This window comes from Candidozyma duobushaemuli, assembly GCF_002926085.2.
Source record: "Candidozyma duobushaemuli strain B09383 chromosome Unknown E_B09383, whole genome shotgun sequence".
Taxonomy (NCBI): domain Eukaryota; kingdom Fungi; phylum Ascomycota; class Pichiomycetes; order Serinales; family Metschnikowiaceae; genus Candidozyma; species Candidozyma duobushaemuli.
Genome location: NW_020289900.1, coordinates 401,069 through 426,020, shown reverse-complemented (window position 1 = coordinate 426,020; position 24,952 = coordinate 401,069). Strand labels below are relative to the sequence as shown.

The following is a 24,952-nucleotide window of genomic DNA, read 5'->3' as shown; positions in this document are numbered from 1 at the left end:
GGTTTCAATTCTTTGAATTAGCGTCAAAAACCAGCGAAAAGTGTTGCCGGGTACCTCTACTGAAGAACGCATTGTGAGATACTTTCTGAAAGTGAATTGAGGAAGCATACCGATCAAGTGCAAGAACAAAAAGTTAGACGCAAGCCATTCCAAGTACAAGATCAAAAACTCAGATACAGAGCTATTCTAATGCCAGCGATATAATCCCCATAGATAATATAGAAGTAATGCAATACAACCCAGATGCGCCCCAGATTACATCGCGCCTTTATTTACCTACAATTGATCCAACAACATCAAAGATCCTCCAGATCAACCTATCTTATACACACGGCCCATGTCGCTTCTAACTACCAAGCAGCGAGCTGAGCTCAACAAAGCCATATTTCAATATACCCAGGCGAAAATAGCCGCAGCTGACGATGCTAACGATCAACTTCTACCGATGCTAGCAGAGCTTCTAGAGATCAAAACGCCCAACGATGAGATTGTTCCCAACTACTTGGAGAAAAAGTGGACCACGGTGGTCCGCCTTCAGAAAAGAATCCTAGATTTGGAAAACGAGGTGGCCTCCTACAAGCTGTTACTAGAGACCCTGGCTCAAAGTGGATCCAACGGTTCCGCCTTGGTGCTTCCTCGAGATAAACTAGATTGGATCCCAAATGTCAACACCACCACTTACAAAACACTGTCTACGCAACTCATCAATTGCGTGGCGGTGCATCCTGTTCTTCCCTTGGTTGTGGCGGGAGCCTCTGATGGTAGCATTATCGCATGGAACATGGTTCACGATTCCCTGGCAATTCCACAGAAAATCGTGCCTGCTCACACTCGGAGTGTTACAGGGCTACGGTGGCTGCCTTCGCCGGCAGCATTGGTCCCAAATGGGCCTCAGGAATGGATATTGGCGTCCTGCTCTCTGGACCTCTCTGTGAAGATCTGGGAAGGTGACTCGTTGAAGCACGTACGTACGCTTTCTGGCCACGAGCACACCGTGTCGTCTGTGGCGTTTCTGCCGACGAATCCGCTCGTTTTGTACTCGGTTTCTCGTGATCTTTCTGTCCGGGTATGGGACGTTGCCAATGGTACTTGCACTCGGAAGTTTGTCGGCCACAGCGAATGGGCCAGGGATGTGGACGCAGCATCCGTGGAGCAACATCTTGTCGATGCCGGAACATCGGGTTTTCTAGGTGACTTCCTCCTAACATGTTCCAACGACCAGTCCATAAGATTATCGCATGCAAGCTCCGGCATTGGTCTTGCACTTCTATTGGGCCACACGCATGTCATTGAGAGCGTCAAGTTCTTGCCGCTTCTCTCAAATAAATATCTAGACGGCTTTGTGCTCCTGAATCTCGACAAGTTCTCGTCGTTGTCAGAGGACATTGTGAAAAACCCTGCCTATGAGGAAAACTTGGGTTACAAGTATTGTGTTTCTGCTGGAAGGGACTCTTTGATAAAACTATGGCTCTTGCCACCGCCTACTCTACGTCCGAATCGCCCACCTGCTCCGTCAGAGCTCAACAACTCCCAAGGTTGGCACTTGGCAGACCTTATAGGCCATCAATCGTGGGTTAAAAGCCTCAGTGTGCACCCTCTGGGTCGCTATTTATTCAGTGGAGGAGACGACAAGGCGGTTAGAGTATGGGACTTCTCTACTTTGATGGATAAGGGGCTGGTTCGCTGCATCAAAACTCTAACGGCGCACGAGGGATTTGTCAGTTCTGTTCATATGGCCTCGTTTGAAATCTCAGGCACCAAAGATTCAGAGAAAACAGAGGAAGCTCTATTGAAAAGGATTGAGCACGATATGAGATGTATTTTCGTGACGGGTGGAGTCGATAAGACCGTCAGAATATGGAGCTAGCGACTACAAATTACCTTCAGCGATGAGGTCCGGTGCCCGCTGGGCCCACTCGGTCCATGATCCGTCATAGACACGGATGGGGATATCCGAGTTGATCTTCTCAATTGCAAGGCGAAGAATGACGGCCGTAACGCCTGTTCCACACATGACAATCACGCCTTTCCTGTCCAAGGGCTCGTTCCAGTCGAGCCCAAAGTCTTTTTTGAAAAGTTCCACCAATTCTTCGACGGTTTTATACTGGCCAGCTTCATTCAAAACTTTGGTGAAGGGCAAATTGAGGGCCCCCGGAATGTGCCCGGACAGCAATCCTTTCCGTGGCTCAGGGGCCTTGCCATGGAATCTGTCTGCGCTTCTGGCATCGAAGACATAGTAATCATCCAAATCTCTCAGCACCACGAGGTCAGCCAACTCGTCAAACTCGATAACCTGCTCACGATAGTTTTTGCCAAATTGAGTGTTGTCAATCCCTTCGTAAGGCAGGTTGTCAGTTGCTTCGCTGGTCTCGACCACTCCGTTCTCAACTGGGTATTTCAGCTTGTACTGAGGATAATGGTCCAACAAATACACATTGTGATGTCCATAGAGAGCGAAGGTCCAAGCAGCTCTGGGGCCGGAAAAGATCCCTTGTCTATCGTAGACGAGGAGGAGATCGTCATTGCGGATACCCAACTTGCCGACTTCCTTGTCGAACAATCTGTGGGGAGGAAGCATATGGGGGTACTTGCTGGTACGGCAGCAGACCGAGTCTAAATCAAAGAATACCGAGTTCTTGATCCGGTCGTCCTCAGCAAACTGCTTTTTGGCATTGTTAGGTGAGTTTGGCATGTACCAAGTTGCATCAATTGGGACAACTCTAGGACCAGGAGATTGGATGAGCCTGCGGGCATAGTCTGCATTAAGGAGCTTGACCCTGGGAGAATTGACCATCTCTGTTTTGTTGTGATTTTTTCTTCCCGATTTAACTAGTGCTCGGTCGTTATCTAGTTGATCGATACTGTGACACCGCACTGTGAAGGATTGCTCGGAGAATCCGCTAGTACCTAGTCTTGCCCTAGTTGAGTGTGTCAAACACTGATTTGCGCGATCCTAACATTCGGATTGGCGGAAATCAGTCTCTGTTGAGCTAAGGATTCCGTCGAAGAAACAGGATTTCGCTGATTGGAGGGTATCAAGGTGGTTGGTTGAGGAGAATTATCGTTTACTAGAATCTGATCCGTAGTACACTTTGTAGAGATGAATCTGTGGTCCTCACACTCAGTGAAGTTTAAAGGTTGAGATGAGCGGGTTAATACTGAATACCGGTAGCTTTCGAGGATTTTTCGCCATCTCTTAATATAATGCATTCGTCAATAAGCTCCATGGACTCTTCGAACCTATGTGGGTATATGGCTGGCTGCATGTAGTAAAATCAGCATGGGGTGAATTTTGGTTCTACAGAGATATGTACAGTAATTTTGGGATCATGTCCAAAGAGTTGGTGTGGAGGCAAATCTGATGAATTTGAACGACCGAATGAGGATGGGCATGTATGATGGTGAGGCTTGGGATCCATCCTTCTCATATCGCATGTTATCATTCTGTGAAATGCATGTATAAGCAATTCTGAAAGCGTTGAGGTCTTTGCTCTTGACATTAGTATTTATTGCCCATTCAAGTTGCTTTTATTGTCATGATTGTATTTGCTCTTTCCAAGTTTGAAGCAATGACTATTGGGTGCAAAATGTCGAGGAAAGTGCAGAGTCGTGAAAAAAGCGACATCATTAACCCAATAGAAACCGGAAACAATGGCAGATTTGCTAGTTACTCTCCACGCAACGTCACTCTTCCATGCAGCTGTGTTCTCTCAACCCGAAGATGTCTTGCTTTGTCCTGTTAGCATAGTGCAACTCTTGTGGAAGAAAGTCACAGAAAAACATGATTCCATAATTTCCGGTCTCTTGTGAATCTCTTCATAGATACTTCGAGCAATGTTTGGTATACTTCCTAGCGGGCTACTACATTTTTGTTGACCCCATGAAATGAGCGTACCGTGAGAAATGCTGCTAGAGGAGTATATTTACACATTGCAGAATGTCTTAGGATTACGTGAAAGTCGCAAGAAAATAATATTTATGCTGTTGGTTGCATGACTACGGTGCTCATTCGTATTATAAAGCTGACCAAAGTTGCCTCGGGCTTTCTACTTCTCTAAATTTTGCACCAATGAACTCGACAAGCTTACACATCATTCAAAGAGATAGGCTCTTCGAAGGCATCATCCTTTCAGTCTCCTATGAAATGGAAAATCGTCCCTCGAATTACATCTCACACGAGACTTTTGCGTGTAAAGTAGACGGAGAGTTATGGGCGGTTAGCTCTCTCAATCTTCGTGGTGAGCTTTCAGTAGTGCCTCCAGACATTCTAGATGATATGAAGAGGAAAGAAGGCATGCTGAGCTTCGGTAAGTCGCCAGATTTGACTGATGACAGAGGACGGATTGTATACTGTTTCACCAGGATGAACCAACTTCTAATCAATCACCTTCTTCCTTCGAAAGGTTTACGAAAGGATTCTCTTGTAGGCATACGTTGCCTTCAGGTCAGAAACCATATTGTTCCCCTTGATGCTGGTGTGACTCCTTTGAAAGCCAAAAGCTCCCTGGACACGGTGGATACGCTGGATAAGCCGAGGATTCCAGAGGATTTCGTTGACGTTAAGGAAGAGGATACAATTGAGGTGGAGCTTTTGGCAACATACAAGCCGCCTAAACAGTATGAGCTAATACTGTCTGGAAATATGGTGAAAAGCGGTTCATCTTTGAAGGATTTCGTTAAACTTGACCTCAAGCAGACCGAGACATTTTTTTGTACCTGTCAAGGTGACATCTCCATGAACCACATTACTATTGTTCTAGAGGAGCATCTTAGATATCAACACATAGCGCTGAAGGAGGGTTGTGTATCCGAGGAAGTTCGGACGGTGGTGTTGAAAGACTCAAGCATCAACAACTTCATCTCCCATTCTGACTTCAAAGAATTCGGAACTGGGTTTTTGCATTCCCCAAATGTGTCATTGTACGATTGCAGCCTCCCAAATATTGGGCCCACCTACAGTTCGAACAAATGCACTCGGAGTTATGCCCTTCGATTCAATATCGATCTAGAATGTGGATTGGGGAAGTGTTCGAAGCATATTTCTACAGTCATGGATATTGCAGTTGCCACACAGGTTCATCTGGCACAGCCCGTTTTCCAAGTTCAGAAGAAGCAAGACGTGATGTTGCTTGAAACATTTGAATTAGACTCTTATCTTGCTCAGAATGCCATACAGTATTGCCTGCAGAGGCAAGAAGAGATGGAATTGGACTGTATTAGCTATCATCTCTCCTCTGTTGTTGAAGACGAAAAGGCTTTGGTGATAGCCACCTTACATACAACGAACTTCTATGACTTTCAAGAAGAACAGAAGGTAAATGAGATAGAGTCAAACGAAGGTCTAGCCTTATTTCCAAAAAATGGGCTGTGGACAGTCAATGAAGCCTTGTTGACTACTTCAAACGCTGGCATTCCAGGACGGATGTTCGAAGTTTCAAGATTTGTGAATGTTTTTGATGAATTTTCATTCTCAAACGACTATGGTTCCAAAGATGATCGTTTTTCCTTCCTGTGTGATTATCGAAAAGCACTTATGGCTGGACCTGGAATGACTCTCGATCCAAGTATCGCGTTTAGATTCACTTCAAGTTACCATCCCGTTATGATATACTTTGATAATCTTGAAGTTATTCTTGGTCAGCAAACTGTGGGGTTCAACAAGACTTGCAGGGAAGCTTTCCACAAAGAGTACGAGTTGCATAGCAAGAATGGCAAACGCCTTAGTTTCCGAGAAGTTGAGGATAACGGGCAGAAGGACTTCATTTTTGAAGGATTACTTGAAGGCTGCGAGATCCCGAATGTCATGCCCTCCACCCTTTCCGACTGTTATCACAAGGGCTATAAACTCAATCTTAGCATTGAGGCACATGGAGTTGCAGTGGGCTCGGGTGGTTATTTGGAGAGGATTGATTGTAAACTCTCGGAGAGCATTGATATCCTTATGGACATCAACGAGTGTTACCGTCTAATGACAAAAGAAGGACACGTAAAAACCTATATTTCTTAAATAACAGAAGCTTCAGTAACCTTCGCAAACTTCACTGAAGAGATCAAAGGGTTTTTTGGGTGGCCTCCGGTCCTTCGCCTGGACAAGCGCTGATATTCGCTCAAATAAATTCTAGTTTTGTGTCGACATTAAATACTCGTAGGTGTGAACTTTTAACTCAGATGCTGATGAAAGTGTGCCGGGGCGTTGACTTCCTATGAGAGACAGTCGGTGAGTTTTGAAAACCTGCGAAGCTTCAAGATGAGGAGATTTCGGACCATAAACTTGACACCTCAGAATGACAATGGGGCTTTTTGTGTCTCGAGGATCTCTTTCGTGTTGATTCACGCTGAGTTGGGTGGCATGACTCTTCCTCGGCCTCGCACATTGGAATTAGGAATTACAGCCTCTCTAACCGATCCGACGGTCGCAGTGAGAGCATGTCTTTGAGACGAGCCCTGGCTAGATGGTGTATATCTTTGAGACGAGCCCTGGCTCGATGGTGTATATCTCCGAGCGCTGTGAACTGCATTGGAAATGGAAATCCGTCTCCAAATTGTAATGCCGGGAACCGTAAAGTCTCACGTTCTCCCGATGGGGCATGCCAGTTGGGTCAGGTTTGTTGCTTTGAGTGGACTCGGCGCGAGGATCAGGATTGTTGCCAGCCATCCCTTCAACACCAAGGTCACCCTCTTCTGTGTCAACTGCAGCTTTGAAGTAGTAAAAGCTCATGAGTGCCAAGTACATCATGAGAACAAACCACAGTACAAGGATTTCCCATTCGAAGTAACGGAAATAACCAATTCCCATCATAAGCGAGATGACCAACATCTCCGCCCAGGTAGCGTAACATCCCCAGTAGAGATACTTAGCGTGTGCGCTTCTGTTGTAACAGACGTCAAACACGATGGAAGCAGCCACGTAGTGGGTAAAAATAGACATGATGGTGGGGAGAAAAAGAGCACGATCCTTTGTGGTGAGGAAAAACAACCCCGAATACCTTGGATGAATAGCCCCAAATCATGATCCGCAAATTGGGGTTTCGATTCTTGGACACTGTTCAGCTCCTCCGCCGCCAGCGTAGTGACGCCTTGAAAGGTAGTGACGCTTTGAAAGGCAGTGACGCTTTGAACGGCAGTGGAGCCGCTGGTCGCAGTTTGTGGGCTCGAGATTGTGCTAGAGTGAGTAATTACGTTGGTGGTGGTAGACGGTTTTTGGGAGTCCAGATCATCCACTATCTGAAACAGAGTTGAGGTTGAGAAGAGTGCCCAACAGAGACAGCCAAGGATTACCAACCTAAGGAAGACATAGGGAGTACAAGTGAAGTCTGACCATCCATTGGTGGTCGATTTTTTTGGCTTTCGGGACGGCATCATTTTGGAATATCTATACTCCATGATTGTTGTGGAAGAAGAGAGTAGTAAGGGGGGAATGCCTCTGGGGTTGGCTGCAAAAAACACTGAAATCGCGTTATGTCTCCTCGACCACCACCAATGTCTAGCTCGTAAATGTCGTCCGTGGCTACGTTAGGCCATTGCTTCAAAAGCAAAGGAACCTTGATTATCAAAATGAAACGCTAGCTCGTACATCCAGGTTCAGCTCTGCTAGTATGGTGGTTCTATAGCCAGTTTCACCGACTACCTCGGTGGCATTGAGGAGTCGCCTCAGATAATAGACAGAAAAAAGTGACTCTTCTTTGGCTCAATATGGCAAGTATTACATTTGCTGAATGCCCAGGCGTCTTTAGCAGCTTTAGGTTTCCCATTGGGTCTGTCCGTGAGAGACACACTATGGGAGTCCGATACTGCGGGTCTTCAAAAGCCTGCTATCAACTAATTAGAACAGAAGAACATCTAGCTATCAGACGAAGAGCCTGGTCTTTGGTGCTACCCAATAGCTCTGCGGACTTTTACGTTCACCATATCCTACGCCTAACCGGGAGCCTATATCTTGCAAAGCTCCTGGATCCTTGAATGCTCCTGGAATTGTTTCACAGAGTCCACAAAGACCTTTCAAAAGGCAAAAAGACGAATGGAAGCAAATCACGGCTCCTGCCCTTTCTCTTTTCGGCCATGGGTGCAACATGCTGCGGACCATTGCCTGGTTTGACCCTTGGAATCGCCAACCCAGGAAAGTACTTGTGTATAGCATCACACATCATCTGGGTGCTGGAGTTGCCGTTGGTCATGTGGGGCCTCTCTCCTGGAGTTTCGTATTTCTGGAACGCAAGCTAATGGGCCCCGGCAACGTCTCTCATGTCAATAAACCCGCCAGTGTTGTTTGACCAATAGAAGCCCTCCTTCAAGAGGAACAATCAACGGATCATATCGTGAGACGTGTTCAACTTGCCCTCTGCCTTGTTGTCAAGGCTTGAGGTCCGAAAACGTAGACGGGGTTGATAGCGGGAAGGTGACCCGGCCTTATTCCTGCAACCATATCTAGAAAAGTGCCATTGAGTTGAAACAATAAATAATGCAGCTTAAAGAATACAGTAAGTACTTCTGGAAGTAACCAAGGTTTCTCTGTACTAGGTGAGAACTGGATACTTATAATCAAGTCTGGTGCACAGGGTGTGGAAGCGCAACCTGTGCTACTAACATTCGAGAAGCACCATTTGCCATTTCGCCTTCATGAAGAATTATCCTTTGTCATGTACTGTGACGCCTAGTACAAACTCTTTGGATCGTTGATTTTCCATATGTTGAGGACGGCTTGTGAACTTACCATCGAGTTTCGTTGAATCACCATCGCTCAGGACTATGCCTTTGACTGTCAACACACATGCTTACCACCTCAATTTGAGCTCTCCTAAAGTTATGGTAGGGTTTTGATTGGTGTCAATGTGCCCAAGCTTCGACGGGTATGGTGCATGATAATATCAGCGTATTCCATCTGCATCCAAAAGTAAGTGTCTGCATTTTTTGGGCACATAATTATCTACCGTCATGATGGATGAATTCATGAACAAATGCGGCAAAAGGACAACTCTCCGTTTTTGCTGGTCCTTCACTATTGCCGTGAAATATATGACAAGCCACATAAATGTCATTCCCGCTCTCTAAACCATCCTGTTCTCTGAATAGTGAATTTTAAAAGATACATTGATGAGAGCATGCAAACGAAAGCCCGAGACTCTGAACAAGATGTCCCCTGAGAAGGTGAGTACGATTTTTCTATTCCGAAATTTGGGCACAAATCTCCAGCGTCTGATTCCTGAAGAGGTTGAGGCTTTAGGTGAAAGGCTTTTCTCGTTTCGTACGGTAGGAGTGTGGATTCTGGGAGAGCACCACCAAATCACTGAGCTTCTTCTTAAAGCTTCTCGGTTGGTCAGCGATCCTGATACGAAGCCTCGTATTGAAAAAGCGAGATCACGGTACGGCGTTACATCATTGGGGGAGGGGCCAAGTCCTGGTAACACAATGCTTGCTTTTGAACGCCGAACAACAATGCTCACATACGACTGGACTGACCTTAAGATGCCCTTACAAATAGAAGAAAAATGTTTCCTTAATGTTGGTGAGGAGAAGGTATCATTTCCCGTTTCCTGTTCCCCCGTTACCTATCTCATTAATGGATTCAACCCAGGCTTGAACACGGACTCGGTCTATCACCTCAACGACAAACATTCAATCTTGTTGAGAGCGAAGTTTCGAAACGGTCGATTTTCTGCAGACGATCACCCTTATCCATTTATGTATTCGGGCCAGTGTATCCCCACCAGTATCCGCTTAGATTTGAGTTTTCTGGATCACGATGGCTTTGAAAGCACCTCCGACAACATCTTCATCATCACAAAGGTACGAGTCGAGCTACAAGAATTCAGTATCGTACCAAGTTTAGACTCTGTTATAAGTGACGTTCGCTCCGTTGTTCTCTTAGAGAAAAAGGCGTACAGGGCAATGTGTCTATCAACACAACCATCTGTCATCCTTGGTGAAGTTTGGGGCTGTAACTTACCAGATCTTGGCCCGACATTTTACACTCATGATTACATCAGAAGCTACGCTTTGAAGGTTTCTTTGACAATAGCACATAAGGAGTTTCCGGACACGACCGTATCTGCATTCATTGAGTTCAACATTGCATCGAAAGTGGAGGAATCTATAAAAGAAATGGACAAGCCTTTTGCGTCTCAAAGCTTCCCTGGGTGTATTCTTAAACAAGGGACCTTCGATCTTTTCCTTGAAGACTCGTCAGCTCTCAGTTTGGCTCACGCTGAGAGACCCCGAAAAAGTTCGCAAGATAGCTTCCAGCGATACATCATTCTGTACGAAAGCAAAGAAGATGTGACTTGCAATGTCTATGCGAAAGAGAGCAAGGGTTCCTTCGATGATGTCTCATGCCTCTCTGGGAAGAAAACCCCGAAGGGCTTCGATAAGACTTGCAATGTATTGGAAAAAGAGATTACCTACAGTCTGGATGAAGAGACAAGCTCTCATCTTAGTATGTTCAAACGAGTAGCTTCAAAGATTCGGAACTGTTTAGCTCGTCAGAAACCTCTGACGAGTTCGTCGAAATGCTTTGACAGAGCTTCTTCGAGAGGCTCTCCGATTTTGTGCTCGGCTTCAGGTGATGTGGAGTCAGAAGCCTCAATATTACAGTGTATTGTTTCTGCTGAGCGGGTTGAAAGAGAGACCTCTTTGCGGCCGACTTCAGATCTCCGCAAACTGTACCCAATACAAACGTTTTGTGTGGGTGTCGAGAAAGTGCCTCTACTTATTGATGTTACAATCAATTACAATAAATACAGTTCACCTTTGGACAAAATTGGCTCCGTTGTTAAAGTGAGGCCGGGTACAAAGCTTGCTAGGATCCTTCAAATCCGCGCCATAGTTGCCAAAAGCTCCAATTATAGGATTCAAGAAAATGTCCAGGCTGAAGTTCAATTTGAGAGCCTCGAAGTAGTTTTCGAAGAGACGAATTACAGAAATATGGAGCAAACAACCAAAGAGACGCTTTTGCTTGATTCTAAATGCCTCCCAGTCGTTGCCTTGAGTTGCTTTGATGAATCCCTCTTTTATGCTCCCGCCAATGCTTTTAAATTCCCGCAACATCTATTTGGAAACAGCGAGATTCCTCTTGATGTTCAACCCACTCGTGTCACTCCAGAGCATACACGAGTGTATAGATTACGAGGCCGATTGCTGTTCTCGTCACAAGGCTGTACACACACAGCGTACTGGCACCAAAACATATATATCGCCCTCCCGACCATGACCCAAAGGTTATCAACCTATGATATCCTTCGATGGGTATAAGAGCCGAAGCCAAGGACCCGAGATCGCAGGTTTATGTACGCCAGATTAAGAGATCACAAGGAACTATTGCCAACCATGCGGTTTGTGGGCATGGATCAGGGGTGGTGTTGCGACCATTCAAATTTCGTTGACGCCGTGACAAAGAATATCTTAAATGAATTAGTCCGTGACTATCCCAATATTGATGAAGTCCTTTTATGCCAGCGTTTTACATATAACAGCCTTTTTGGGCTGCGTAAAGTGAGAGCTGAATTCCACGATTCTGTATGTGAGATAAGATTCGACTCGAGAGGTAACTGAGGGCCTCTGAGGGAAAACTGGGACCGAACTTCTCGCTGATGCATTCAAGAAGTACTTGATGTGTAGCAACTTCAGATCAATTGAACTTGAAACCTATCGTAATTTCTATAAATGGCTAGCCTCTGGTACGTTCTCTCCTCGCATTTGACGCAGTCTGCAAGGACACAGCGAGGAAAGTAATGAAAAATATTGTGCCGAGCTCCATGACTATAGCAGCTTTCTCCATTGCATCCTTATTGTGGAGAAATCTGAGGAGAATACCAGTTAATGACGTTGCGAAATAAAGAAATAATAGAGCACCCATCCACAAATTCCAATCAATCGGTGAGCCAAGACACTTCTTTTTGTAGTTGTATAATAAAATGATGACTTGCATCAAAAGAAATGCATGGCCCATGAGGCACGTCGCAAAAGGGTTGACCTTATCCATTTCTTTCTTCAAACAAAGTAGGATGATTAGACAAATAATACTCAGAATTGAAAATAAAGCGGCTAAAACGAGGGGCCAGCTATTAAAGTACAGCCAGTCTTTCTCTGGTGTGCTCTGTTCCTCCAAGTTTGAGTTGTCGAGAGGTTTTGGCCTTGTACGCTGTTCGCCATCATCCAGGTCAAACAATTGATAGGCTTCATAGTTTTGCTCCAAAGCATCAGATCGCTGCTCTAAGGCTTTAATTCCGTTCTTATTCTCCTCTGCTAAGGCCTTATTTCTTTCATTCTCCACTTCTATTGCCTCAAGCTTTAGCGCTAAGGCTTCATGTTGCAGTGCTAAAGCCTTCACTTCCCTGTCGTTTGTGAATGTGAAACTTTCGAACTTGGTGTTTAAGGCTTCAGTTTGTCGCTGAAAGGCATTAATGGTCAGCTTTGAGAACTCCAGGGTCGATTCACTGGCGTTCAATTGCAGTTCTGAAGCTTCAATTTGCTGGTCCAACCCTTCAATTTGCAGGTCCAACCCTTCAAACCTCGGCTCTGAGGTACATTTATCGTTGAAGGAGGTGGAAACCTGGAGCCCTGCGTTTTCAGCTTTCAGCTCGTTGGTTGTAATCTGCTTCCCTAAGTCAAACTCCCTGGGGTCATGGGACTTATCTTCTGTGAGTCCCGCTTCAGCATGGTCGGCACATCCGACGAGACTCTCCTGAGAAGGGTCATTGATCATTTGACCAAGGGGCTCATTCTGAGGGCAATGATCCACCAGCTTTGGCAGGTCGAGAGGTGAAGGAGTACCGACGAGCTTGTCCAGTGACTTTGAGTTGCACCTTTGTACGTCAGTCTTCAGAGTCGAGAGAGTATTTTGGGGTTGGGGAAGGCGAGAGAGGTTTTGCAAAGGAGTTGACTCAGCTCAAGATTCGTTTGCAAAGTCTTCATCGGATTTTGAAGACCTTGATGAACCCATGTTCTGGTCTGGTCGGCTTCACAGAGGAAAGATCACCAAGGGCTTGATTCGAATTGGGTGGGGGTATTTTATTCGCTCGTTGTTATCCGCCAATCCTCAATTGCTGCAAGACTAGATAAAACCAAGTCTTAAAGTTTCTGAGGTCGAAAGACGACTTTGTGGTGGTAGTGAGTTTAGAGAAGTCGGTTTTGCAGCCATATCGCGATTCTCTCTGGAGGCCCTCACAGGGTATTGAGCGCTTTGGGTAGTGACCTATGATGATTGAGCTTTATTAAGGCTCCCGAATGCTTTTCTTTAGCACTCGGTTGATTAACAAGAGGTCAAAATTGCAGATCTAGCCGCTGAGTGCTGCAACTATAGCTCTACTAGGTGCTCATTCTTGTGGGTCGAACTGTTCGAGCGACAAGGAGTCGAGAGAAGCCGTTTATGGGAGATAGGACAACGCTAATTTCACAGAAGCCAGCTATAAACTCAATGGTTGAAGCTGTTGAGTTTGGGTATTCGTCGAGAGGTGGTGGCATCCTTAGATGTACAGCAAAAAGCCCCTCTCAACTGCAAGGAGTAGGGCGTATTCTATCCAGCAATAGCCGTCTCTACATTCTTTTCTGGTCATCGACCACATTTGTATATTCATAGACGTTCTAGGTGAACAAAGAGCTGTCAAGCTCGAATGTGTCAAGTGCTATTGTAGAACCTTTTGTATGCCTTCAGATGCGCATGGTTCGGAGTATGCTACGACCTCTTTGTCCTCACAAAATGATTGTGTGAGACAGCAAAACTCGTTCAAAGCATGAAAACCACATACTTAGACTGTATAGCATTGGTTTCGGCCATTTTATGCTACCAGGATCCACTTAATTGGTCACAGATTACAAGTCATATCGGAGACCCTCTATAGGTATATACAGGATTTGACGCGGACCAGATCCAAGCCACGAGCCGCTCATTGAGATAGACTGAAGTGGTGTGATAAGTTCGGCATTCTTTATGTACATCAGCTGTATGTTATTGAAATTGACGAGCTTTTTTCATTCTCGTGGGAAAAACTCTCTGGAGTTGTTACACTCAAGCTGCAAATTCAACTCACGATCATCGATTGAGCCGACACCAACTGGTGTGGTAACATGTATCAGCACAACCGTCTGGATATTTTCCTCAAGAGTGGTGTACAATGGCCATTGTGAGTTCGAGGAACTTTAAATGAGAATATGCTGTTCTTGCATTCTTCACTTCAAACGCCAAAGCCGCTCCTCCACATCAAAGGTCCCTAGTAGTCTGCTCCAGGTTTTTGAGACAAGTTAACACTATTCACCTACCCACTCACCCATAGTGAGGCGACCCAATTATACCAGCAATGGCTGTATCTTTGGGCTTACTACTTAAATGATACATGAATTGAGTTCGTGTATTTCTGATCGATTATACCAGAGTTCTGAGACAGTCACCCAAGCGATCCTCAAGCTGTATCCTCTTTACCGTCATCCATAACAATGGTGTGTTCGTGCTCGGGCGACCCTCGAATAAGGGTTGTCTCCTCTTCATCATCGCCACTGCCGCCTTCGACAGTCTTCAAAGTGCAGCATTCAATCTCCTTGATCCACTCGTCAGAGAGAATGTCCTCAATGCTGGCTCGTTTGTGTGGATCGATCTGTAGCATCTTGTGGATTATTGGCCTTGAAGCATGTGGGAGCAATCTCATCAATCTATATGGCCCGTGAATCAGCTTATGGGATTTAGTCCTCTTTTCCCCAGACTTGGGCGACTCGTCTGCCTTTTCGGCACCAGGCTCGGGATCGGCAGTCAGTTCTTCGCGGCGCTCCTGGAACAATGCTTTTTGTTCTGTCTTGGTCTTCTCGTATTCTTCAAGCTTCGCGTCAATCTTCTTCAACTCGGCCAACACTTCCTGAGTGCTCTCCTCGTCAAGAATCTGCACGGCCTCCAAAGACTGCAACTTCTCCTCCACAGCCTCGGCTGTCTCAGCATCATCACGCTCCTCGGGCTCGCAATTTTCTTGATCCCGCTGTCTCTGTAGGAGCTTCTTCTTCTTGTTCAGCTTGATTATGGTATTCTTCAACTGTCTCTGACGTAACAAAAGTTTGTGGCACTCGTTAGACAAGTAGTAATCGTGCCAATTGTCGTCCTCCATGGCGTACAACTTGAAAGAGTTGTCCTTCTCGGCATTTGGGATTTTCCATGGGAATCTCTTGAGTGTCATACAACAGTATATGATGGCAACCGACCAGAGGTCCACAGGTTGTGGGTTGTATGAATTAGAGCTTGTCAAAACTTCTGGAGCAAGGTAAGGGTCCGAGCCCACCACACCATGACAGTAATGTATAGTTTCCGTGGAGTTGGAGCTATGCTGGTCATAAGGGTACTTGAAAATGACCGCGGACCCAAAGTCAATGATCTTGAGAATGCCGTCAGTGGTCAAAACGCAATTGTCTAGTTTCAAGTCGCGATGGGCGAGGCCAAGCGAATGCAAGTAGGAGACACCTTCGAGGATCTGCTTTAGGCAGCAATTGATCTCCTGACGGGACATTTCGCCACTCATCACAACAGCAAAGAAGTCGATGGGCGCGTACTCCATGATCTCGTAATACCTGTTGTTCTCGTGAATGATGTCGATTGTCTTGATGATGTTGGGGTGCTTCAAGGTGGAGCCAATGCAATACTCAGCCGTGCATTTTCGCGTGTAGTCTTTGAAGGACTCTGTGTTTCTGCGGGGCCTGAACTCCTTCACGGCAAAGGTCTTGTGGTCCAGCGGCCTCATGATCAAGCGGACGGACCCACCAGCACCAGAACCAAGCTCCTTCTCGACTTTACCGTACTTCTTCACCAACGCAGAACCGTCTTGTGTGAATGGTTCGTGAACAGGGCCATCTGTACGTTTTGTAGCCTGTGACGAGTTGAGAAGCTGCGAAGACGTCTGATTGATGAGAGCTGCCAAGGAAGTCAGCAGAGGCGCCCTGCTATGCTGGGTCAGTCCTTGCACCGACGGGCTGAGGTTGCTCCCGTTGGCCTCGGAATTGCCATTCGCCGCTTGCGCCACCGTGGCCTGCTGGATCGGCGAATTGCTGCTGGGACTGTTGATGCTTTGGTTGGACTTTTTGTTCTTGAACAAACGCTTCAAGTCAGCCATGCCGTGGCCCTTGGGCGACAGCGTGTCCTCCATGCTGTGGTGGCGAGCCGCCTGGGTCGGGTTCTGTGAGGCGTGCTGGACTATGATTGACGGCGACTTGGACTGGTCTCTGGTGCTGTGGAGAGGGTCTCTCTGCTGAGGACCCTGTGGGTGCAGATGCTCCTTTTCTGAGGAATTCGTCATTGTCGGCGTGGCCAACGAGTCCTGCGAATCGTGCTTGCCAATGTGGAAACCAAGAAAGCGGCGACCCTGTGACGAATTGGACGGTTGCCTGTTCAAGGGCTCCTCCTGGGGCAGCTGATGCTTGAAATGAGAAAAAAGCTTGAGTCTGTGACGATCTGGCATCGCGGATATGCTATAGGAAAAATGCAACTGGGCTGCCACAGGGGGCGTAGGCCGCTAAATCAGGGAAGTGCTAGTGATGAAAGTGAGGATTATGCGTGCAACCTGGAATGGTTTGCTGGGATGCCGGGAAGGCGGAATTTTCTAAAAACGGGGGCACGGCTTCGGCGACTCCTTGTATGCTAGAGACGTCGGGCGCACGGAAAAAGGGCAGTTTTGTCTGATATGGGGGGGCAGCAGAGCTCTGAGATATCAAGCGAGAGGCATTTTGGGAAAGTAGGATTGGTGATTCGTCCTGGTGCACGGATGTGCAACTCTCGGTGTCTCACCAGTTGCGGTGCGACTTGGCATTGGGTCATGGCGGGATTGGCATTTCCGGATTGGACCAGAGAGGTGCTACGGGGCAACGCTGCAATGGAAAGATTGCGATTCCGTGGAAATATTTGAAATTTTGAGGGTGGCACGGGCAGCCACCAAGGCTCGTGAGACAATTCGCCTGATGGAGCCACTCCGACTGCCTGCAGGACCACCAACCACCAACAGCACGATCGTTGCTTAGCAATGTCGGCTGAATGGACGGTTTCTATGCAAAGGGGCGACAGACTCTAAAGTTTTGATTCAGGATGAACTGGGCAGCAGATAGCGTGGCTGCGGCGAGGCTGAGAGGCTGTCAAAATGGCTGCGAAATCGCCAGATGCACCCCCATGTATAAGATCTTCCGAGACAAACACCGGAGTTCCGAGCCACGCTACCCTAGCAACGGCACCTCCGCCGGAGGTATTTTGGTGTTTTGAATGTGCTGGAGGGATTTGATTGGTCCGTCACCGTGGGCCCGATCTGCGGTGGAGCATTGAAGGGACGGGGAGAATAGCCGTGTGACTGCTAAGTGATGAATTGGTGGTTTCTCCGAACGAGTAGGGATGAATGCACGGTTTTTGGCAAAACCGGCCTCGTCCAAGGCATTATCGTCTTCACGACTACCAAGTCCACTCATTTTGTAGTCCACCTATACTGCTGAACAGCGAGATATAATTCCTCGCCCGCAACTTGCAATCCCTTTGCAACCAACTGCTTCATCTACCAAATCAGCGCACCTACTCCTTGATGGCAGTGCCTCGGATGTGCTTCTTTCTCTCAGGCACACGGGGCTTCGAACCCTCCTTGGAGTGTCTGCGGTCATTGTCCTCCCTGCGCTTCAAGGACTCCACCTCCACACGCTTGATCTCCTGCGCCTTCTTCACAACCTTGGGCAAGTGTCTGTGACGAGCAATACGGCGCACCTCGGGCATGTACTTGTATCTCTCCTTCAACTTCTCGTCGTAGTTTCTCTTGGAACGCTCCTTCAGCGACTTGACGTCCAGACGGTCCGAGGCGTTGGCTCTCCACAAACGGATGTTGGTATCGTCCGACCCACTCAAAATGTACCGCAGGTCTGTGGTGAAACACACGCTGAAAATACGCTGCATACGCTTGGTGTGGTAGATTTCACGCGAGTGGCCGTCCCGTGGGCGGTATATACGAATCGTTTTGTCATACGAGCCTGTGACGAGATCCTGGCCCGTAGGTGAAAAATCAAGGTCCATCACAGCACTGACGTGGTCCTTGTACACGTTGAGCGACGAGTCCATGCGTCTCATGTCCCACAAGTAACAGTTGTGGTCGTCGTGGGCAGAGGCAAAGTGGAAGGCCTCCATGGGGTTCCACGAAAGCGCATTGGCTCTCATGTTGGTGACGACTTTCTGCACAGCGGTGTTGCTTCTGACGTCGTAGAGCACGATGGAGTTGTCCAGGCCTGCTGACGCCAACACATTCGTCTCCGTGCGGTTGAACTTGACGCTGTTGACGTTGTCAGCACCCCACGTGAGGTTCAGAGTAGGGCGGGTTCTGTTCATGTCCCAGAGGTTGATGCTAGCGCCACCGGTTACGAAGATGTCCTCCTCAGCGTGGTGGTCGAGGCCCTTGAATGCGTGATCACCCGCAAAAGTCTTGACCAAGGCGTTGTTCAGCTGTTTGTAGCCTTCAGGCTTGAACACCTCAAGGTCTCCCGTTTCCTCGGGAAGTCGCTGCTTTCAAGCGACCACAACTTGATGAACGTGTCGTCACCACACGAAAGCAAACCCCTCCGTGGCGTCACGCTCAAACCCGTGACCATGCCCTCGTGGGCTTTGAAGCTCACCAGCTCTTCTCTCAGTGTCATGTTCCAGTATTTCACCACACCGTCGCCAGAACCACTGGCAACCTGGTTGGTGGTTTTGTAGTTTCTCGCAAGACAGTACACTCCGTCTCTGTGGCCGTCGCCCAACTGGCCCACAAACGGCTGGGCAAACATTCTCTCTAGTTTGGTGGCAGTGACTGCTCTAGTGTATTCTCTGGCCCGCTCGAACGGATGAAGGGCTGGATTCAAGTTACGGGGCATCGCCAGCTCCTGCGTGTTGCGTGCAGGCACATAGCTGTCGGCCAGCCTGCTGAGTGTTTTGATTTTCATTGTGGTGATGTAGTAGGAGGTTGAGATGAGCCTGCGCAGTAAGTATCGCGATGAGGATCAAGACCTGGATGTATGGGTGGTGGAGAGTGGAAATGGATTGGACATTTTTAGATTTTTCTTTTTGTTTTGGAAATTATTTGTGATTAAAGTGGTGTGAAGTTGAAAATTTTGTATATTTGGTTGTGTTTGTCACTTTGATAGAGTCTTCAGTATCGGGGTATTCCTGCTATGCGAGTGCTACATGACGGCCATTCATGTCAATCACTTCATTCATCTTTTACCCAGTCTAAAAACTGGTGTTTTTTGTTTATAATCTTTTTTTTTTCTTTATAGTAAATTCTCCTACTAAACTTTTGTGTGAGTTGCTTCTATCTTGCCCACGGGGCCTGGGTTTGTGACACTTCTCTATTCTACTAGTCAAACCTTTCTAGGAAATTGTCAGAAGTTGACCGTGGACCAACATAACTAAATCCACTACTCATCACCAGACTACTGAAGGAAATATTAAATTATTATGTATTGAGCACCGGAAAGGGAGCGCTGCCAGTGCAGACGACAGGCCCTGTCTAAGGCAAGAATCTATTAAACCATTCAGTTTTGCATGGACCGGGCCCTGATTACGAGGGAGAGGGCCTCACGAGTGGTAAGTCCTGCTTACCGGCGGGGAGCACCGCTACAAGCCGATGTCGAGCACCTTGCCCACGTCGTCGACGTTGGGCTTGGAGATGTCCTCCAAGAACGGGAGCAAGTCCAACAACTCATTGTCGTGAGTGTCGCTGAACCACGATGAGATGGGGATGGAGTGCTCCGGGTGGAAGATGTAGGACGCCGGGGAGTTGTCGATGATGATGCACTCGCTCAAAGGACGGCCAATCTGCGATAAGTTCTTGATGAAGTTGCCCTGGTAGTTGTAGCACGAGTCACGGAACAAGCGGTGGTGCACTGCACGGTGGATGTCGAGCTTGTTGAGCAACGGGTCGCCGTACTTGGACACAGAGGCGGTGAACACCACCACTTCGAACCAACGGCCAACCTTCTCCAAAAACTCGTCCACGCCAGGACGCTTAATCACGTACACGTGGTGCACCTGGTTGTCGATCTCCACTGGGATGACAAAGTCCGCCGTGCGCAAGTACTTGAAGGACGAATGCACCAAGGTCTCGTCGAGGTCCAAGATAAGACACTTTTTCTTGCCAAACTTCTTGGTGTTCTTGTGCCCTAGGAGGAAGCCCGTGTCCGGGTGGTAAGCCTGTCCCTCCTGCAACTTGGTCAAGTCGAGCTCCAGCTCCATTTCACTAAGCTGGTCCTGCGCTTCGGCAGCGGCCTGGGCCTCGGAACGGACCTGGTCTTCGTTCTGCACGTTCAGCACGGGGTTTTCGCTGCCAGCCGGAACTGGGGCGCCTTCAGCGCCGCCGCCGCTATTGCTGTTGTTATTGTTGTTATTTAGCGTGGGCGTCTGGTTCAGCTCCTCGTTGGTGTTGGTGATGGTGTCTGTTTCGTTGACCAGCTGGTCGTCGTCGACGTCTTTGCGGTTTTCCTTTTTCGGTTCTCTCTTTTTCGCCAAGTTCTGCTGCAGCTGCAGTGGCTTCGGTGGGGTGGGTTTCTGCGTGGGCAGAGCGCTTCGAGGGCTGCTCTTGTGGACCTTGTCGTCCAGGTCGTTTGCGTCCAGATTGCAGCAGAGCAACGAGGTGGTCAGGCCCATGGCTGGGTTTTCAAAGGAGTCGAGGAAAAGACTCAGTGGATGGGCCCGGGAGGCGTGGGCATAAACAGGGCCGAGGGGTGGGGCTAAATCTCCAGGTTTGTTCCGGGAGTGTTGTAGTTGAGTTGAGAAAAAAAGCAGTGCACAGAGGTGTAAATAAGGGAGTTTCACGAGGGTCCAGGTTGGGAGAAAGTAGGGTGGATGGAGGGGGAGAGGAAGAATGGAGAAAGGGTTATTTTTGCTGGAGATTTTGGATTTTCATAGTGGAATTGAAAATTTTTTGTGGTATCACTGGATTTGTGGGGGGTGCTGGTTGGTATTCGCAGCCAGGCGATATACTATAAACTTCACTGGACGGTTCAGCAATCCGGGCCCGGGTTCGGAAATGTCGGGTATTTTGGTGTTTTTGGGAGGATGTCGGTTTGAGGTGAAGATACGGAGATTTTTGTTTTTGTAGGTGTTTTGGCTTTCCGGTTGCTGTGTGGCTGGTTGTACTATGGATACGAGCACGGCATGAGTGGGTAACGGGGGACCTGGCGAGATAGTACCAACATAAGAAGATTAGCTTCAAATTTGTGAGATATGTAAGAAATAGAGAAAGCTACATGGTGGAGATACGTTGGATCTGTTGGTTTTGGGTTGTGGACCAGCATACGAGCACATGGGCCATGTGGAGGTGAGAGGGCATATTTTGCAAGGTTGTGTTTTGTAGGGCGGTTTTACAATATTGAAAGAAATGAAAGATACTGCTTACTTTCAAACACAGCGTCTTTGACGTTTGATTGCTGTTCAGTGTATGGCCGATGCATGTGGAAGTGCCATATAGAGAAAGTGGAAAAACGGCAATGTCCAATGAGAACTTCCCATTTGAGCAAAACGAAGCAAAATCCACAATTTCATGACTTCCACAAAACAAAACTCACTTCCTCTGCCCCACAGATGAGTGCCTTCTAAGCCTGGTTGTCGAAGGTGGCTGCCTATTGTTCGAGGTTGTGAACAAACGCTACAATTGGTGGGGAATGGGTCGGACCATGGAAGCCAGGTATGGCGAAATTTGGCGTTCTTTTTACTTTGAATTATAAAAGAAGCTATATTCTGAATATGGGAATACCCATTGGAGCATCTTTGGATATCACCTTGCGGCATCTCAATGGCTGCGAATGGTCTACTAAATACACCCAAACCACCACTTTCTCTGAAATGGAACTTCCATAATCCAACCCTCAATTCTCTACAGTCCAAAGTAAGGCCACTGTGAAATTCCGGGAATCGTATGATGGTGTTCTGACTCAGATGACTCATTGGGGTAACGGCCGACCGGTCAAATGCAAACCGAGAATGGCAACAAGCACACCACCATAACAGGCAACTCCAGCCTCTACTAAAAATGCTCGCTTTCTATAACCCCAACGTTACTTTTTCCAGGGCACAATTCATTGCAGCTGGGCTGCTTCATATGTATCTTCTATTCTAACGCATAGTGACCAACTCCTCGGCAGAGGTTGGGTGGATGGCCACACAGTTGTCGAAATCGGCCTTGGTAGCTCCCATCTTCACGGCAACTCCGAAACCTTGCAACATCTCGGCAGAAGAGTCGCCCACAATGTGCAAGCCAACCACCTTCTCCTCTGGTCCAGCACACACAATTCTGTAGACAGAAGGCACCTTCTGGTCGTCCGAGTCCATCATGGCATACTGCATTGGGTTGAACTTGGAGTTGTAGATCTTGATGTTCTTCTCGCCGTACTGCTCAATGGCCTTCTTGGTGCTCAAACCAATGGAGCCAACCTCAGGGTGGGCAAACACCACCGAGGGGATGTTGTTGTAGTCCAACTTGTCCTTGGCGAACTTCTCCTGGCCGGAGAACAATCTGTTGGACAATTTTCTGCCTGCAGCAATGGCAACTGGGGTCAATTCAATGCCTCCAGTGACATCTCCAAGCGAAAGAATGTTAGGGTTGCTCGACTGCTGGTACTCGTCCACGGTAATCTGGCCACGCTCATTAAGCTCCACATTGACCTTGTCCAAGCCCAACTTGGCCAAGGACTTTCTGCCCACGGTCCAGATAAGCTCGTCGACGTTGAGCACCTCGCCGTTGCCCAAATGCACACGCTTCTTGCCGTCAACCAATTCAACCTTGGATACGCTGCCAGACTGCTTGATGACGTTGATGCCCAAGTGGTCGGAGTAGTGGTTGGTGATGGTGTTCTGGATGATCTCGTCGAAAGAACGCAACACAGTGTCGCCTCTGATGACCATGGTGGTGTCGGAGCCCAACGACTGGAACACACCGGCCAATTCCACACCAATGTAGCCAGCGCCGACGACGGCAACGGATTTAGGCTGTTGTTCCAATTCAAAGAAACCGTCCGAACTGATACCATGTTCTGCACCCTCAACACTAGGAATAATTGGCTGGCCACCCGTGGCCACAAGCACCTTGTCAGCAGAGAAAAGCAACTTGTCGTGCTTCTTGTACTCCTTCGACAAAAACTTGACCTCCTGGTCCTCAGACAAGGTCACCTCGATGTTACCCAGGTCATCGACAAACTGAGCAAATCCGTACACGTACTCCACGTTCTCCTTCTCCAAGTTTCTCTCGTAGATGCCGTTCAAGCGCTGCACGTACGCGTCTCTCTTTTTCTTGATCACAGGCCAGTCAAAGTCGCCGTACTTGATCTTAGCGTCCAGATCAGACAAGCCGTACGCCTTCAATTGTTCCTTCTTGTGGGCCATATCGGCAGCGTACCACATGACTTTCTTGGGCACACAGCCCACATTGACACAGGTACCGCCTAATTTTCTGTAGTTAGCTTCAACAAGCAAAACCTTGGCTCCATAGGAGGCCGCTCTTCTAGCAGAAGCGGTACCTCCAGAACCACCGCCAATCACGAGGTAGTCGTAGTGTTTTGTCACGGACGTGGGGGCCATGGTGAGATGTCTATTGAGGGAAAGGAGGCGTGAAACTGAGGAAGGTGTTGATAATTGCTTTGCCGGAGCAAACATAGTGGTTTTGTCAGCAGAAGTGCACAGGGTGTGGATGTGCGACTGCGGTTGGACGGTGTGGTTGGCTATTGTAGAAATGGGGGATCTGGTTGGGGATTATTATTGGATAAATTGGTAATTTGGGTGAAAGTGGATGATTTTCTGATTTGAGTTTGGTGCTGTGGTTTGGGATTGTTTGAAGGCGGGGTGGTCGTGGGGATCTGGGCAGATTTCGCAGCCAAATGGTCCAGCCCAGTGTGTGATGAATGTCTGGGATTTAATAACCTTTCCATTATGACGATCACACGCTTAAGTCTTCATTTGTTATTCAAATCCCATTCGTCCGAAGAACTCCAGAATTTACCATTCAATGAAGAATTAAAAAAAAAAAAAAAAAAGAGGCAAAAAGATTGTAGCACCACAATTTCACACATGGTCTCCCACTGTATTACTCACTGTGGCGGTGGGCGGCTTGACGCTCGTTGATCGGACGGGAAACAGTATTCTCCACCCCCGGTGGCCGCAACCGAAAGTGAACAATTTTGGCACACTATACAGTAACATTTTACCAGAGTTTATGTGTATATGCAGGAATACCTGAAATATGTGAAAATGCAAATTGGTTATTGATGCAGGAAAACACTATAGTAAGGATGAGTGCTCCAGCATACTACGAGCTTTACAGAAAAAGCACTATCGGAAATGCTCTTGTTGATGCTTTAGACACCTTGATCAGTGATGGTAAGATTGAGCCTCAGCTCGCACTTGGAATATTAAACAACTTTGATCGAGTTATATCCGAAAATCTTAAAGCTGAGAAGGGGTTCTGCAAATCAAAACTAACCTTCAAAGGCGACTTGCACACTTATCGGTTTTGTGATGATGTCTGGACATTTATTATAAAAAACGTGCAAATCAAAATGACCGACATATCGAATAATGATGACAATGATAGCGACATATCTGTTGACAAATTCAAAATAGTGGCTTGCAACTCACGGAAAGCGGGTGAACCATGAGACGCACACTTTGTCAATTTGTTTAGATTTATATCTATGTCATACTATGTCACAAATTCATACTTCGGCTTTGGCTTTCTTTAGTATGTAGCATCAGCTGGGTCTATAAGCATCCTACAACCAGGCCAACCAGAACATCCTAATTAATTTCAAAACAGCTTAACTACAGAGAAGCTTCCTCTGCCAGCAAATCGAAAACGAACGCAATAAACAAAACACACTTTTTTATCATCAGCTCCATTGTTCCATTCACTGTATTACCGTACGCCTACCAGCCATTATTCGCAGCCAGACACGTCCACCCAGCTCCAGCAATCCACTTAACCTCCCGTTTTTTGTTGATGTA

At 47.5% G+C, this 24,952-nt stretch overlaps 10 protein-coding genes and 1 non-coding gene across 11 annotated transcripts; 3 read left to right on the top strand and 8 right to left on the bottom strand. All coding sequences in view use genetic code 12, as the record gives it.

The window, feature by feature from the left end:
• Positions 1 to 337: 337 nt before the first annotated feature.
• Positions 338 to 1,803, top strand: CXQ87_004437 (uncharacterized protein; the record flags this gene model as incomplete). Its single annotated transcript, XM_025482877.1, has 2 exons — positions 338 to 1,740; positions 1,764 to 1,803. The coding sequence occupies 2 exons, from the start codon at positions 338 to 340 to the stop codon at positions 1,801 to 1,803; spliced, it is 1,443 nt and encodes a 480-aa protein (XP_025337820.1).
• Positions 1,804 to 1,870: 67 nt separating this feature from the next.
• Positions 1,871 to 2,794, bottom strand: CXQ87_004436 (thiosulfate sulfurtransferase; the record flags this gene model as incomplete). The annotated part of the gene is made up of 1 exon (XM_025482876.1): positions 1,871 to 2,794. The coding sequence occupies one exon, from the start codon at positions 2,792 to 2,794 to the stop codon at positions 1,871 to 1,873; it is 924 nt and encodes a 307-aa protein (XP_025337819.1).
• Positions 2,795 to 4,069: 1,275 nt separating this feature from the next.
• Positions 4,070 to 6,007, top strand: CXQ87_004435 (uncharacterized protein; the record flags this gene model as incomplete). Its single annotated transcript, XM_025482875.1, has 1 exon — positions 4,070 to 6,007. One exon carries the CDS (start codon positions 4,070 to 4,072, stop codon positions 6,005 to 6,007), a length of 1,938 nt encoding a protein of 645 aa, XP_025337818.1.
• A 441-nt stretch (positions 6,008 to 6,448) lies between these two features.
• Positions 6,449 to 6,928, bottom strand: CXQ87_004434 (uncharacterized protein; the record flags this gene model as incomplete). Its single annotated transcript, XM_025482874.1, has 1 exon — positions 6,449 to 6,928. One exon carries the CDS (start codon positions 6,926 to 6,928, stop codon positions 6,449 to 6,451), a length of 480 nt encoding a protein of 159 aa, XP_025337817.1.
• A 2,504-nt stretch (positions 6,929 to 9,432) lies between these two features.
• CXQ87_004433 (uncharacterized protein) lies at positions 9,433 to 10,511 on the top strand (the record flags this gene model as incomplete). The annotated part of the gene is made up of 2 exons (XM_025482873.1): positions 9,433 to 10,429; positions 10,456 to 10,511. 2 exons carry the CDS (start codon positions 9,433 to 9,435, stop codon positions 10,509 to 10,511), a joined length of 1,053 nt encoding a protein of 350 aa, XP_025337816.1.
• A 226-nt stretch (positions 10,512 to 10,737) lies between these two features.
• Positions 10,738 to 12,697, bottom strand: CXQ87_004432 (uncharacterized protein; the record flags this gene model as incomplete). The annotated part of the gene is made up of 2 exons (XM_025482872.1): positions 10,738 to 11,008; positions 12,066 to 12,697. 2 exons carry the CDS (start codon positions 12,695 to 12,697, stop codon positions 10,738 to 10,740), a joined length of 903 nt encoding a protein of 300 aa, XP_025337815.1.
• Positions 12,698 to 14,390: 1,693 nt separating this feature from the next.
• On the bottom strand, positions 14,391 to 16,421 carry HRK1 (putative serine/threonine protein kinase; the record flags this gene model as incomplete). Its single annotated transcript, XM_025482871.1, has 1 exon — positions 14,391 to 16,421. The coding sequence occupies one exon, from the start codon at positions 16,419 to 16,421 to the stop codon at positions 14,391 to 14,393; it is 2,031 nt and encodes a 676-aa protein (XP_025337814.1).
• A 1,091-nt stretch (positions 16,422 to 17,512) lies between these two features.
• SOF1 (rRNA-processing protein) lies at positions 17,513 to 18,903 on the bottom strand (the record flags this gene model as incomplete). The annotated part of the gene is made up of 2 exons (XM_025482870.1): positions 17,513 to 18,469; positions 18,553 to 18,903. The coding sequence occupies 2 exons, from the start codon at positions 18,901 to 18,903 to the stop codon at positions 17,513 to 17,515; spliced, it is 1,308 nt and encodes a 435-aa protein (XP_025337813.1).
• A 673-nt stretch (positions 18,904 to 19,576) lies between these two features.
• CXQ87_004429 (phosphatase) lies at positions 19,577 to 20,605 on the bottom strand (the record flags this gene model as incomplete). The annotated part of the gene is made up of 1 exon (XM_025482869.1): positions 19,577 to 20,605. The coding sequence occupies one exon, from the start codon at positions 20,603 to 20,605 to the stop codon at positions 19,577 to 19,579; it is 1,029 nt and encodes a 342-aa protein (XP_025337812.1).
• A 1,467-nt stretch (positions 20,606 to 22,072) lies between these two features.
• On the bottom strand, positions 22,073 to 23,533 carry GLR1 (glutathione-disulfide reductase; the record flags this gene model as incomplete). The annotated part of the gene is made up of 1 exon (XM_025482868.1): positions 22,073 to 23,533. The coding sequence occupies one exon, from the start codon at positions 23,531 to 23,533 to the stop codon at positions 22,073 to 22,075; it is 1,461 nt and encodes a 486-aa protein (XP_025337811.1).
• Positions 23,534 to 23,995: 462 nt separating this feature from the next.
• On the bottom strand, positions 23,996 to 24,112 carry CXQ87_004427. The gene has a single exon (XR_003148172.1). It is a non-coding gene; the product is annotated as a 5S ribosomal RNA (ribosomal RNA).
• Between the last annotated feature and the right edge of the window lie 840 nt (positions 24,113 to 24,952).